At 42.8% G+C, this 15334-nt stretch overlaps 1 protein-coding gene across 13 annotated transcripts in view; it reads left to right on the plus strand.

The window, feature by feature from the left end:
• The window catches only part of tjp1a (tight junction protein 1a), a 128913-nt gene that overhangs the window by 108946 nt on the left and 4633 nt on the right, over positions 1–15334 (plus strand). For 3 of the 13 annotated variants that reach the window (XM_084063503.1, XM_084063508.1, XM_084063514.1), the window contains 15 exons: positions 103–198; positions 1940–1966; positions 4219–4301; positions 5299–5509; positions 7228–7328; positions 7699–8052; positions 9061–9327; positions 10602–11474; positions 11678–11760; positions 12021–12197; positions 13219–13328; positions 13598–13857; positions 14344–14498; positions 14600–14817; positions 14943–15086. In XM_084063503.1, the coding sequence (XP_083919629.1) occupies positions 103–198; positions 1940–1966; positions 4219–4301; positions 5299–5509; positions 7228–7328; positions 7699–8052; positions 9061–9327; positions 10602–11474; positions 11678–11760; positions 12021–12197; positions 13219–13328; positions 13598–13857; positions 14344–14498; positions 14600–14817; positions 14943–15086 (3159 nt within the window). The remainder of the gene's footprint in view (positions 1–102; positions 199–1939; positions 1967–4218; positions 4302–5298; positions 5510–7227; positions 7329–7698; positions 8053–9060; positions 9328–10601; positions 11475–11677; positions 11761–12020; positions 12198–13218; positions 13329–13597; positions 13858–14343; positions 14499–14599; positions 14818–14942; positions 15087–15334) is intronic. The other 10 variants (XM_084063509.1, XM_084063510.1, XM_084063512.1 and 7 more) reach the window with 6 other exon arrangements.

Below are 15334 nucleotides of genomic sequence, written 5' to 3' on the forward strand. Positions count from 1 at the left end.
AATACAAGATAGTTATACCACGTTGACCATACATGGTACTGTTTAATCCTCAAACTTATTCTTAACATGGACTTGTTGTTTCTTTCTTTATTTGATTTCCAGCCGGGTTCCTGAGGCCTGTGGTCATCTTTGGTCCCATTGCAGATACTGCCAGAGAGAAACTGGCCAGAGAGGAGCCAGACATTTTTGAACTAGCAAGTAAGTATTACAAGATCAGTCTTATGTGTTCCATGTTTTTTGTACTGTCTCATGGATTTGTAAATACGTTCTACCTCTAAGATCAACATGGATGACTTTTCCCACCTGTTCTCCATGTGTTTCTCTTTCTAAATGCATTCAGTACTTCATGTAGTAAAAGAGTGTCATTTAACCACTTAAACCTTCTAGACTTGGTAAACTGGACCTGCGTTGCCTCTGCACTTGGACCGTTTTTTCCCTGCTATACCAAATCTCTATGCCAAAAATAGCCGATCTACAAGCTCACAACGAGTCTCACGACGCGTTGTGAGTTTGTAGATTGTGCCCCCCAGAATATGGATACTGGGGTTCAAGTGTTTAAATAGAGTAATGTGTGAGAAAATGTTTCCCCATTCTCCACCCCTTTTTCTTTTTTAGATTGTGTTGCAAATTAGCACCTTAATGTAACGCAATGGGTTGCCTATAGCACTCATTGCTGTTGCAATGAAAATCATGAGCCACTGAGCATAACAGAGTGATGCCGTGAGAAAGAGAGAACTGGCAGGACTATGTCTCATTTTACTACTTCACACAAAGTCATTTTTCAGCTCAGGGTTTCCTCTCCAGCTTCCCTCCCATCTTCCCACAGGAATGAATGTTGGCCACCCTGAAAATTACAAACATAAATCTGTGAAATTGAAATTTTAAGTTATAATGCACTGTGTAAATGGATGTTGTTGTTTTTCTTATCCTGTTGTTCGTAAGATCGTGCCATCGTTTAGTATTCTCATTGAAATTAAACCTGCACCGTCACATGGATTAAAGTTCTCTGGCGACTGATTTCCGTCATTTGGATTCCATAGAGATAGAAAAAGGTGGGGCAGGGGGGTACAGTGATCAATCACTAGGTTGTGGATGCCTCACCAGTCACCACTGAATGTTAGTCAACAGGCAGACAGAAGTTACCATATTGAACGAAATAGGCCTACAAATGAGCAGTAATTATCAAGGTAACTTATTTTCAAGTAATCCTGGACAATATTGTAATGCTACAAGTTAATGCGCACTTAAAATATTTGCCTGTCATTCGAGACTTACCTTCTACTAAACTGAACACAGCACAGATTTAAGTTCCTGTAAGGTAATATAGGTGTACGACAGTCTCCAAAAAATGAAATCATGCGAAATGTGCAAGACACTGAAGTTAGAAATTGAAAATGGATTAACTACAGGTAATGGATCTAATTATATGTTGATTGAGAGTTCCTAGTCTACTCTTTGCCTTTAGGCTATGTCCTGACTTTAAACCATAAACGCATCCAATGCTAAAATGGTAATCTAAACATGTGCTTCAATGTTAAAACCACAGAGCATTTGAATAACTTGATTCAGTGTTGCTGATGACAATATGTGCTTTTAAGATGATTTGAAATGCAAAAGTGATAAGAGGGGAACACCATTTTTTCGGTACGTATACTTGATTCATGAGGCATTTAGACTGTATCAATTCCACTCGGACTCTTTCTCTATTTATTTTGCTCTCTCTTTCAGTCACTCAGTCACTCTGTCTTTCTTTCCGAGGTTAATTTCACACCTGGAGGAATTGCGGCGCTCACTAATGTTTAGTTTTCTTCTCCACACCCAGCATTGAATTTCAATTACCTTAAGTGCACTGACACAGTCACACACGTGAAGTGAATCCACTCCCCTGGATGTTTGTTTACATAACTCCTAAGTCTTTGTAACTGTATTTTCTTTTCAGAAACACAGCAACAGGAAGGAGGGGAAAGTATGTCAATGTCATGTTCTTTTTCTTTGTTTCTTTTTTCATCTTTTTCCCCCTTTTTATTAATCAATCAACGATAGAATAATGTAGTGTTGCTGGTTAGGTGGCCTACTTTGTAGATGTGTTTGAATAGTATGTTGCTGGTTAGGTGGGCTACTTTATAGATGTGTTTGGATAGTACGTATTGCTTGGTTATATCTTAAAGGGGGGTATACCACTCAATTTAAGAATTCAATTATGCTATTATTCTGTGCTATGACAATCCAGTGAGCGTAATTTAAACACTCTCCCTAAAGCTGTATAGACCTATATGTGATTTTACACCAATGTGCCGCAAGTGCTACTCTGTAGAAAATGAACTGCAGCATGATTTTGTTGATTTGGTAAATACGTGTCTTCGCATAATACATCATTTATAATATGAAAGTCCTATCAAGTCCAAGAAATGTTCCCAGAAATTATACCCCGGGTAATTCTGTGACATCACAGATTATAACTTAACTTTTTCTGGCTACTGGAGAGAGTAGTGAATATTATTAAAGCTGGACCAAACTTTCCTGGGTACATGAGTAATTTCCTAGTTGAATTCAGTAGTATTCCCCTCTTATCTGAGTAGGTTGCGTCATGTAGAATTACAGATGGGCAGCATGTGCAGTCATAATCCCATTGGAAAGTGACTTATTTTCTCCCTTTACCTATAAAATGCTGTTATTTAGAGAAAATGTTCTTCTAAAGATATGTGCTTAGGAATTATTACTTTATTCAGGTTCAGTAGTAGGTTGATGTATGTAAGTTAGCAGTTTTTGTGTTTTGTGTTTCAATTGGCCTTGAAATAATTTTTCCACTCTTTGTAAAAAGAATTGTATAACGATAGAGAAAGTGCACACTTTCTATGCAAATAATGTGTACTGAATGTACTACAATGAAACGGATTGTTATCCACCTATTCCTTCTTTACAAATTCGCCTTTTAAACCATCAAAGCTGTCTATGATGGATTTTACGTTGTTTTTTGTGTCTTGAAAGTTTGCTGTCCTACCAACATAAGACTTGGCACCTGGACAGAATAATAATCATAACGATAAAATAATTAACAGATGAAAAAATGCCATTACGAATTGGAGTTCCAATTACAATGTTGTCCAAACGTGTATTTTAAATATATACCGTAGGTTTTGGCAGAACTCCGGTATCTAAAATTCACATAACCATTGCCCCAAAATGTTATCAGTATATCACATGTCTTTAGGCTTTGTTTGTGTGGCTTTACACATGACTTATGGGTTGCAGTCAACAATATATTCAAGTCACAAATGTACGCAACAAATCTCATGCAAATCCATCAAAGGGGGATGTTGATGGTGGTACTTAAGCCATTTATAGAAACCTTTAATAGAAAAATGGATGTACTGTATATACAGTAGGTTGTAACTGTCACAATGCATGCATGGACCACTATAAAACTCGCCAGCTTCCATACAGCTGTCAAATTGTGACAGCTTTGGATCTTTAACATTCTTGCACAGACTTAAACTCTCAAGTTGAGGTTTTCAATTATCTTTTGGCTTATGAAATGCATATTTGTTTGGACTGTTTTTATAGTTATGTTGACCGCAATATTTTTATATGTATGTTAGAAATGAAGAGGAGCCCATATGATGGGTTTGTGGCAGTTTAGTTTACACAATTAAGTCCTCAGTGTTAATTTAACCCAGGATTGTCCTTAGTAGATACAGTAATATCCTGTTTAGATTATTGTTAGTTAGATGACCCCCAGAGAGTACCTTCGTCTCAGTCATATAATCTTCTACACAACCTTGTCCAAGAGGTTTACAATGGACGTTAATCTGGAATGACCTTCCCGCTCTTGAATGTGTGTTATACATCATGTCAAAGCTTCACATGTAACACATTTCCTGCGCTGCAGTTAAACCCATATGTGCTATATTTAATTGCACGCGCACATTCATTATATACTTCTTTTTTCCCCCTAAACCCCCCCCAAAAATGACTTGAACGCTATTGCATGTACTGAAGCAGAGGTCTCCATTTTTTATCTTCATTATCTACAGGCTTTCCATAAACGTACGTTTGTCCACTCCCATACATAGATGGTAATAATCTACCGATAAATCTGTGAACGGGAGTTGACAACTGCACACTAATATGATGTCTAATTGTGGCACAGACTGTGTCGTGCAGCCTGTCCATGCCGTTGACGCGACCCTATAACTGTTGGTTGGTCTCCTCCTACAGAGAGTGAACCCAGGGATGCTGGAACCGACACGAAGAGCTCTGGCATAATCCGACTGCACACCATTAAACAGATCATTGACCGCGTGAGTGGAGACACACACACACACACACACACACACACACACACACACACACACTGGAGAGAGACATCTTCACTTCTGACACATCTTATGACACTTGGGCTAGACCAGTGGTTTTCAAACTTTTTTTTTTGGCCCAAGGCACACCAATGGGCAAGTCAAAATCTGAAGCTTGCTTGTGCAATATTTTCTGTTTGAAAATACATTTGAGTTATTATTGTTCAATATATCTTTTTTTATGTCCAAAATATGCATGCCAGGTTGAAAGTGGTTATAGAAAGATTTGTTCTCAAAATGAGTGCGCACAAAGTACTGATAATAGTAAATGATTAAAAGATAGTAGTACTTTTTTTTAAAAAGATAATTAAAAATGTATGTGTAGTTGTATACACTGCAGTAATGCTGTCAAAAAGTCCCAAGACACACCTAGACTCGACTCTGTGCCTCTGCACATCATTTAGGAACCGCTGGGTTAGGCAGTAGGCACATGAAGAGATGGCAGGGAGTTCAGTGTGTTTTTTGCAGCTCATTGCTGCCCCCTGGTGCACAGTAGTCATTAAAAGTAGCAGGGGTATGGATCTGATCTGAACGTTGGACCCCCAAACTGTATGTATTTGACCCCCCATCTGAAAATATTGTGTGGTGTTGAAATGTTTCCAAGGTTTAAAAAAAAAAGCTAGCAGCTATTTTTAAATAACCAATCATGTATGAAAGTGGTTAAACAGATTTTTATGCTATATTAGCAAATTTTGCTGGGCACCCCCTGAAACCCCATCAAGGACCCATGTGGGTCCCCGGACCCCACTTTGAGAACCACTGTTTTAGGTCAAAGTGTCCTGCTCTTTTATTTATGCATTTGTTTTCTATTTGACGAAAGACTCTATATTTCTGTTCTATATAATGTGAGAATAAAAGTGTTTTAGCTGGTCCTTGGTATCCATGTACATGCATTTCAACATGTTTTTGTTGTGTTCCCTTGTGTTGTGTGTGCGTCTAACAGGACAAACATGCTGTGCTGGACATCACCCCTAACGCTGTGGACCGTCTGAACTACGCTCAGTGGTATCCCATTGTGGTGTTCCTCAACCCAGACACCAAGCAGGGTGTCAAGACCATGAGGACCCGCCTCTGCCCTGAGTCCAGGAAAAGTGCCAGGAAGCTCTATGACCGAGCCCTCAAATTGCGGAAGAACAACCACCACCTCTTCACCAGTGAGTGTAGGGGGAGGAATCTGTAGAATGGACGTGGGGAAAAGAGAAGTGGAGATTCAGGGAGAGATGTAGCAGGGGTCAAAGTGGGAAGCGTCAGACAGTTGACAGCTGAGTGGTGTAACCTTAGACGCTGTGTCGTCGTAGAGTACCCTTGTCATGCCGTGGCCCTGTTCTGTCAAACCCTGTCAGACTGTTCTCGTCCTTCTACTGCAGCACTCAACACACACACGCGCGCGCACACACACACACACACACACACACACACACACACACACACACACACACACACACACACACACACACACACACACACACACACACACACACACACACACACACACACACTCCCATATTTAGATTTCCCAGCTTACCCTGTTCCAATGAGGGATGTGCAGTGTCATGACACTGCTTTTTAACAGCGTCTCTAACAGTCTAGACATTAGAGAAAGGCCCTGGGGAGCGTCCATGCCATGGCATGCACTCACCCACTCTAGCCAGGATATACCAGCTCTCTTCTTCCAGTCCAAACACCTCTCCTCTAATCCCGTTAGATCAACAGTGTCTGTATCATCTTTAACCTCTGTTTCTTGTTAACACTTGATAATTGACGTGTGTTTTATGCGTATTCTCTATACTTGTCTACTGCTGTCCCTTTCCCCAGTTTAACCATCCTAATTATAATGGTGTGAGCTCTCTACTCTGTTATTTGTATGTGTTGGCTCCCTGTGCTAATCTGTTAAGTAGTGTTTTTGTTGTCATTGCGGAGCGCAAACGTATTACTTAAGTGTAATTGTGTGGTCACTCAGTCACACCAAAAAAACTGTGTGTGTGTGTGTTAACACAAGCATATGCCAACTCTGTATAGGTTTTAAAGGCCCAATCAGTGATGCAATCATAAACAAAGGGGTAGCCTCTCCACCAAAATTCGAAATTAACATTGTATATATGTTTTTATTATTGAGTCTATGTGCTTGATTCAGCTATTGAAATCCTCAAATTAAACTAAACAGACCAGTTAATTAAGCCATATTTTGGGCCTGTAATAGATCTGTATATTTTGGTAATTTTTGTAAACAGTGTAGTAAATAGAGCTACAGTATGTTTTGATTTATGATAAGGCAAGTAAGTTCCAAATAGCATATTTTCCATCTACAAATCAAACTTGCATACTCGGAATGTATGTGAATATAACCCTAATTTGTTTTTTATCCTGGATTGGGCCTTTTAATTGTCAGACACTAGTCATTATGTTTTACTACTTTTAACTTCACTGCCTCTTCTGTAAACTACTGTAGGTTTACCTTGTCTTTTCTGTAAGAGTCATTCACTCTTCATTCAAGTTATTTAATTGTAGGAGTGGGGAGTATTATGCTGCATATTAATAATAATATGCTGACAACAAGTACAGTATAAATTAGACCCTCATTTTCTTGTTTCAAACGGATCCACCAAACAATGTCATGTATAGATGAGCCACCTTAATGATTGATATTTAAGAAGTTCCTTGGCTGGGTCCTTGACATCTGAAAGTCGAGTTTCATCTAGGACAGAAATTAATTTATTGTTTTGTACTCAAAAGCAACTGATTTTGACATTTCTAACGGCACCAGTTACCAGTAATTCCCATCCTTATCAGTGTTGAACAGTTTGTAGTTTTACTATAGCTGATATTCATTATTAATGGGAGAGATGCATTTTTTCTTCTCTGTTTTGTTCAGCCACCATTAACATGAACAACATGAATGATGGTTGGTACGGAGCGCTGAAGGAGAACATCCAACAGCAGCAGAACCAGCTGGTGTGGGTTTCAGAGGGCAAGGTAACACACTCATATCCTCAATACCTAGACAGGCAATGTGTTAGAATGTGATTCTGAATTCAGAATATATACACCCCCTTGTGGTGACGCAAAAGTTGATAAAATAAATTATTTAATAGATTATAGAATAATCATCGATTTTGATAGAATTACAAAAATATTGTCGCTATTGTACAACAAAGTATAAAATAGGGCTTAAGTGGTTCATCAGACTAATTGATTTAGTAAATTATAAAGAATTCGTTGAGATATTAAATATATATGTGTGTGTATGTAATCGGTAGAATAATCGCTAAGAAGAGAATCGATACTTGCAAGCCTACGCCTTTGTTTAATCTCTCTCTCTGCCTCCCTCTCCACCTCCATCCAGGCCGACGGCGCTCCGGAAGACGACCTGGACATCCACGACGACCGTCTGTCCTACCTTTCGGCGCCAGGCAGCGAGTACTCCATGTACAGCACGGACAGCCGCCACACCTCCGACTATGAGGACACGGACACGGAGGGTGGCGCCTACACTGACCAGGAGCTGGACGAGACGCTCAACGACGACGCGGGCCCACCCTCGGAGCCCGCCCTCACCCGCTCCTCGGAGCCCGTCCGTGAGGACCCGCCCGTCATCCAGGAGCCCCCAGGATACGCCGGTTACCAGCGCACCGGACCGCAGCCGGACCCAATGAACCGCATCGACCCGGCCGGCTTCAAGGCCCCGGCGCCCCAGCAGGTAGCGTTTCTGAGAACCGTGCGTCTCCCCTGTTGTCTGGAGGCCGTGGTTTGCGTTAGGAGGGTGTTCTGGAAGCGCTATTGAAAAAAAGAAAATGCCTTTTTATAAACAATTCTTATCCTATATCCGTCTGTCTATCTATCTGTATGTCTACTGCTACAAGTGCATTGGGAAGTGAAAACCTCTGTGGCCAAGTATTTATCAAAAGTATACAAGATTATATATTATATATATACATATATGGTTATATATGAATTTATTTATTTATCTATTTATTACCTCTATCTTAGCTGCTGGTTGATGTTTGTGTGTGCGTGCGTGTGTATGTATTTTGTGTGTTTTTTTTAATTATGTTTGAACTGAAGAACCTAATAATAAGCCTGACTGTTACTATTGTACTCCGTATTACCACAAGCTGTCTTATTAGCGTGACTGTTGGTCCTGTTGTTGCTGCTGTTCTCACTGGGAGAAGAAACCTATATGTTTTGTCTTATGTGTCTGTATCAAGTAATCACCTCTGTGCACTTCCTAGTTACTGCTGATTTACCTGCGGTCAGGACTGATGATGTGACACCAAGAAAGTATTATGTGCATGCCTGGAAAATAATAGTTAATCCAGTATTGCTGTAACATGTATTGAGTAAAGTATTTATCGAGGCTCGATTGGCCGTCGTGATATCCAAAGCTAAAATTGTCCTGATGATGTCAATGAACTTAAAAAAAACACCAAAAAAAACTAGAAAATCACTGTAACCCTAGAATTAAAATGAAGTCACTCTACATTAATAATGAAAACGTTGTCCTGCTACTAATTCCTAACCCTCACATGCCACTGGTTGGTCCAAAAGTCACTAGTATGGAGTATGGAGTCGGGTGATTGGCCGTGTTACCTGTAGGCAGAAAAGAAGAACAGAAGGTTTGGCAGAGGGGCCTGTCAACGTAGTTATGACTAGAGAGCGCCGTAGCGTGTCAGCACATGTTATTAAACATTTCTGAACCACTTCACAGAAAACAGAGGCCGCTGACATCCCTAGCATCCCTCAGCAGCCTGAGCCCCTGGCTGAGACATTGCCCCCTGCTGTCGACATCACTGTAAACACTGTAGGGGGTTTCAGCCCCGATGAGTCTCCTCCTGCAGCTCCCCACAGCCAGCCCAGCCCCAGTCCCAGCCCCAGCCCTGAGGCTGGCTCTCTTAGGAGACCCACTCCTGAGCTAGCCCCTCAGAGCGTGACGCCAGAACCTCTCCAGTCCGGACTGCCCAGTTCAGAACCAAAGGTATCCATCTGACCGTCAACCTCGGAGGCTCTCCATGGCCTGGTTTCAGCTTGGCTCGGTGTGGCTCTGGCCTGGCTGGCCTCTGTCATGCCGCCTGTGCTGCTGCTACTGCTGCTGCCTGTGTACCTACCTACCTACCTTCTGCTGGCGCGCTTTTCTCTTTTTCCTTCCGCCGTGCATGTCTACTGGCTACGTTGCCCAAAGAGACTGGTGTGTGTGTGTTGGAGTGAGTGTGGGTGGGTGGGTGCACGTGCCAGAGCGTGAGTGAGCGCTGGTAAACAACAGTGGGCATGGAGGAGAGGATGGCTGTCCTGCATAGAGAAGAGCAGGGAAGATCCTGAGGCTCTCTCTCACTGTTGCTTACCTTTCTTTGCATGGCTGCAACATGTTTGACTTTGTCTTCTTTTAACCAGTAGAATTAGATTGGTTTTTGACATATTGGTTAATGCAAAGAGAATGGACAATTTTATTTATTTTACAGTTCATTCATTTTCAGTCATTTTAATCTGTTTATCCCTGCATTTGAAACGTAGCCATGTTGCCAAGTACAGTTTTAGCGGAAATATTCCAAAACTTGAATTCTTAATGGTTACTTCTCAAATATCAGGATTTTCAGAATGGGTTACTGTGTACTGCAGATATGCGCTTGTAAAGTTGAAAAGGGTTTTATGTTATTTTTTATTTAGCTTATGAAAGCACCAAGACAGTGGGTGACATTTTCTCTCCCAATTGAACAACTTCTGTAGTATCCAGAAATAAGTCACAAATATGAATGTGAATTAAAAGTTTTAACATTATGGGTTAGCCCCCTATTTTTATACCTTCTGTTTGGTATTCAAACAGTGGTTGTCTATGAAATTGTGTGAACTGCAAGAAAAAATGGAACCCATTGTTTAATTGTTTTTCTTTTTTTTTCTATTATCAACTTAAATTCTTTTTAATTTGACTGTTAAAGTTGAGATTTTGTGTGGTGATGTGTTTCTACATTTCTGTGTTTATTGGCTGTGATACTTTATCTCAACTATAATCTATCTGACCAGTAACCCCACCCTCTCAGTTTCTCTATTTCAGGTCTTTCCCTCATTCTCTCCTTTCCTTTTCTGAAATTAATTTCACAGACTTAATATTCTCTGTGTGTCTTCCTTTACCTGCATTTTTACATTTCCTCTTTTTCATTAAATGTTTGTACAGTATGTTGGTGCATACAACCCGGTTATTGACTATTTTTCTTTTTTTCGTTTCGTTTGTCTTGTTTTTGGGTGTGTTTTCGTTAGATGTTCCAGAAGGATCCATACATCATAGAAAACCCAGGGAGAACCGGCCATGGTATAAAGCCTGGTACGTACGACCCCCAGCAGGCATACCACCCAGACCAGCAGCCATACAGAGATTATGACCACCCGCCCAGTCGCTATGATGTCAACAGCAGCGGAGGTGGTTACCTGGAACCAAAGTACCGCGCCTATGACTCTCACCTGCCCTACGAGAACAGCGTGCCTCACTACGACCAGCAGCAGTGGAACCCCTACAATCAGCCTCCCCCTGCCGCTTCCCCCCAGGGTTATGACCCTCGCCTGCCCTACGGGGATGCTCCGGAACGGCAGTACAGCCCTCCTCAGCGCTACGACGAACCCCCGCCTCAGCAGGCTTTCGACGGGCGGCCTCGCTACGGCAAACCAGCGGGTACAGCGCCCATTCGTTACGACGAGCCCCCGCCTCCAGGTCCGGGGTACGACCTGCGACCGCGCTATGACCAGGAGCCACATCTGGCTGCCTACCCTCCAGCCCGCTCCCCGGACCCAGCAAGCCAGCGGCCCATCTACAGCCAGGGACCCCCACCACCGCAGCAGCAGCAACAGCACAGAGGTTACAAACCCCAGCAGTATGACCCGGCTCCTGTAAACCCAGAGCCCAGTCCCACGCCACCTCCCAAAGCCGAGGCTCCCTCGCCTTCTCCTGTAGACGCTGTGTTCACTGCGGCTCCCAACCCCCTCCCATCACAACCCACCGAGGAGGAGCAGCAGCAGCAGCAGCCTGAGGATGACCCGGCAATGCAACGCCAGTCGGTTCTCAACCGGGTTAAGATGTTTGAGGAAAAACGCTCGGTGTCCGTGGACCGAGGAGCTGGCGATGCATCTGGGATCAGGGTACGCTGCTTGGCATCACACAGAGCTAAATGGGACCACAGTAAAATCCTGAGTGTTAATTTAACACCACCACTGAGAGTGTACAAATGTAACCAAATAAACCTGTAACAATCAGAGTTACAAATTGATAAAAGAACACTTTGTACCACAGTAGCTTGTTTTTCTTGTCTTACTGACCATGTTGATTGCCATTTCTGTTGTAGGCTGCAGATTTGCCTGTAAAGCCAGGTGGAGGAATCCCCAAAGCGAACTCACTAAGTAACCTGGACCAGGAGAAGGCCTTCAGGTAAGCCACCAACTCTGCTTGCTGTTACTTCTGTTCTGCCAGCTGCCCCTGGTGTCTCAGAATGGTACTCTTATCCTACTGTAGAAACTCCAATGTTCGATATTAAGCCAGTATGCTGAGGCCCAAATGATTTGTTTGTAACGGATATGTCTGTAATCCTAAATGCATACGTTTTCATTTCTGCTGCGCTATTCTCACCACATCTACACTCTGTTTGCCATCTCATACCCTCCTCCGCTATCATATCTCCCTGGCCATAGCAGAGCCCCGGAGCCTCAGAAACCACAGTCCAAGGTGGCAGAGGATGACATTGTTCGTCCCAACCATTATAACCCTGATGAAGATGAGGAGTACTACAGGAAGCAGCTGTCTTACTTTGACAGGCTCCAGGCCGGCCCCACTAAACCACAAGCCCAGTCTGGACACAATTACCCCAGGTGACACTTTGGCACCAACCTTTAACACTGCCAGAGTTTATTCATAATGGACTCACCCCCTTGCCAGCGATTTGCGTGTTTTTTTGTTTTGTTATTTTGTTATTTAAATGCATTTAAGTTTCTCTGGCCGTGGTTTTAAACACATACGAGGATCGACCACCAGAGAGCAGCAAAATGCCACCTTGATGACTCGCTGACCCCCCCCCCCCTCCAGGCTCAAACAGTCAAATACGTCATAAACCGGATGTGACGTTTTGGACAATCGCTGATCGGCTTAAATACGATGTGATACACGACGGCGATGACTGATTGTCACCCAGACTAAAGAAAATAGACGTGGAGGTGTCCGTTCGTTTTTTATACCGTGGGAAAAAACGTGTTTTGGCTGCATTAACGCATTTTTCAAGCTAAAACCGGAAATCGCTGAAATTGCTTCCGGGTGAAGCGGATGTGACTGGGAAGCGAAAATGATCTCGGAATGTAAATAAGACAGCGTGATCGTCTATTAACTAAATTAAACATTAGGACGCAGATCTGCGTCCTAGATTACTCTGGCAGCCCACAGTTTTATCTATTAGGACGCAGATCTGCGTCCCTGGCAGCTTATGTGTTAATTTACATGTTCACGCTGTTTAGCCTCATTAGCTGTGTTTCTATACAACTTTAAAATTAATTGCAAGTGAATAATTACATGCCTCTGTGATCAGATTTTGTTTAAAATGTACATTTACTACCTACAGCAGTACCACATTTAAAAAGTTGAATTGGCTAATGCATTTCCATCACACTTTATCCCTTTACGTTTTTTTAACTTGCATACAGTAAATCCATTACGTAATCCATTTCCCTGGACATGTAAATGCATTGATTATGGTGAGGGGGGGGGGGGGGGGGGGGGTTTATACAAATGACTTAATGTGTTTAAACGTGTGACTTAAACTTGCTTCATCTCCTACTATACTATACAATGTCAAATAGAATGTATAATTATGTTGTCTCATGTTGGTGTCATGTGCTGCAGGGCGGAGTCAGTGGAGAAAATAAGTCCAGTGGAGAAGCGATACGAACCTGTTCCCCAGGTGACCCCTGCTCTTCCTCCAGCAATACTGCCTAAACCCACCTCATCTGAAGGTACAACTAGTTCCTTTACATTATAATCAATCAATCAATGACATTTCATTTTCTATATATTTTATTGTCTATAAAACATTATAATGAGCAGAAGACTGACTTAAAATATACTTGTTAACGTATGCTGAGAGGTAATCAATTGTTTTCCAACTGTGCTCATCAACATTCATGTGTGCGTGCTTAACATGTGCATACTACATACACACACACACACACACACACACACACACACACACGTACACACCGTGATCCTTGTATTTCTCCCAAAGCTAAGCCTCCAGGCCGAGAAGACACTGTCCAGAGCAATTTCCTGCCTCACAAGAGTTTCCCTGAGAAATCTCCGGTTAACGGCACCAGCGATCATCCTCCCAAACCATCCACAGGCAACGGAGCTCCACCTGCTTCTATCTACAACCGCTACGTCCCCAAGCCCTACACCAGCTCTGCCAGGCCGTTCGAACGCAAGTTTGACAGCCCCAAGTTCAACCACAACCTGTTGCCTAACGACAAGCCGGAACTGGCTCCTAAGGTACGCAGCAGAATATTGAATCTTCATCTGCTCTCTTTATTACACTGGTAGAATGTAATTTAGAAAACATGTTGGGAAGTTTTGGACATGCTTGAGTGCAAAGGATGTCCGAACACAGCCTTGAGCTCTCAAGAGTGATGTCTGGTAATATACTCCATGCAAAAAGCTGCTGCAGTGGATATTACTTTGCATTTTTCTCTGGTTGCGCTTTTCTGTGTGCATTGTGCTGATGACGATACAACGGAACGTCACATCTGAATAATACCGCCATTGCAGGTACAAATAATAGAAAACCACAGAGCATAGCGCTTGTGTTTTTTCATACCAACAATCTTTACAGTTTTGTCGAGGCAGCATAAACTTCTGCCATTTTGTCAGTAAGCTATATACAAAAGGAGTTAGACCCAAGCAAGCCAAGAGGGAAATAATCTTTCTTGTGATCAGCATGCGAATCATTAATATACACCCATGTTTTGAACAATACAGGGCCCAAGTCCCAGCCCAGTGAAGCCACAGATTTCTCCACAGCCCCAGAGCACAGACCCAGACAGTGGCCTGGACACCTTCCCCCGCACTATGGACCACCGTTCCAAATACCAACACAACAACGTTAATGCTGTTCCCAAGGCCATCCCTGTCAGGTATCATCTAACACATCTGCATCTGTAACCAGTCACCCATATGACGACATCCCATTCTGTACGAATGTCACTATAAACTCCCCTGTCTGTCTGTCTGTCAGCCCCAGTGCCCTTGATGACGACGATGATGACGAAGGCCACACAGTGGTGGCGACCGCTCGTGGGATCTTCAACTGCAATGGCGGGGTTCTGAGCTCTATCGAGACGGGCGTCAGCATCATTATCCCACAGGGCGCGATCCCAGAGGGCGTCGAGCAGGAGATCTACTTCAAGGTCTGCCGAGACAACAGCATCCTGCCGCCTCTCGACAAAGAAAAAGGTAGCCTAACTTTGATGGCGCAGCAGCATCATGCATTTCTCTGTGTGTGTGTGTGTGTGCACATTCATGCACACCCTTCTTTGAGTCTACACAACATTGACACTGTCCTGTGTTTGTGTCTCTAGGAGAGACCCTGCTCAGCCCTCTGGTGATGTGTGGTCCCCACGGTCTGAAGTTCCTGAAGCCTGTGGAGCTGCGCTTACCTCACTGTGCGTCTATGACCCCTGATGGTTGGTCTTTTGCTCTAAAATCCTCCGACTCCTCGTCGGGTACGCTGTCCTCTTTCTGTTCTATTGGGGTCTTTTGGGATGGCTGTGTGATAAAATTGATGGCTGTGGGTCACCTTTTTTTTTTAAACGTTTCCCATAGTATTGATTTCCTTCCACCTAGCTGTTGATAAATGTAGTGCCTGAATTTTTTTTTATCACTTCACCCCAAGGCTGGAAATCAATCTAATGGGAAACCCTGTCTTTTCACTGTTTTATTATGATTTTTGATTCATTCATTTATTCACTTA

This window comes from Gymnoscopelus microlampas (genome assembly GCF_963454915.1).
Source record: "Gymnoscopelus microlampas genome assembly, chromosome: 1".
In the NCBI taxonomy this organism is placed as follows: Eukaryota; Metazoa; Chordata; class Actinopteri; order Myctophiformes; family Myctophidae; genus Gymnoscopelus; species Gymnoscopelus microlampas.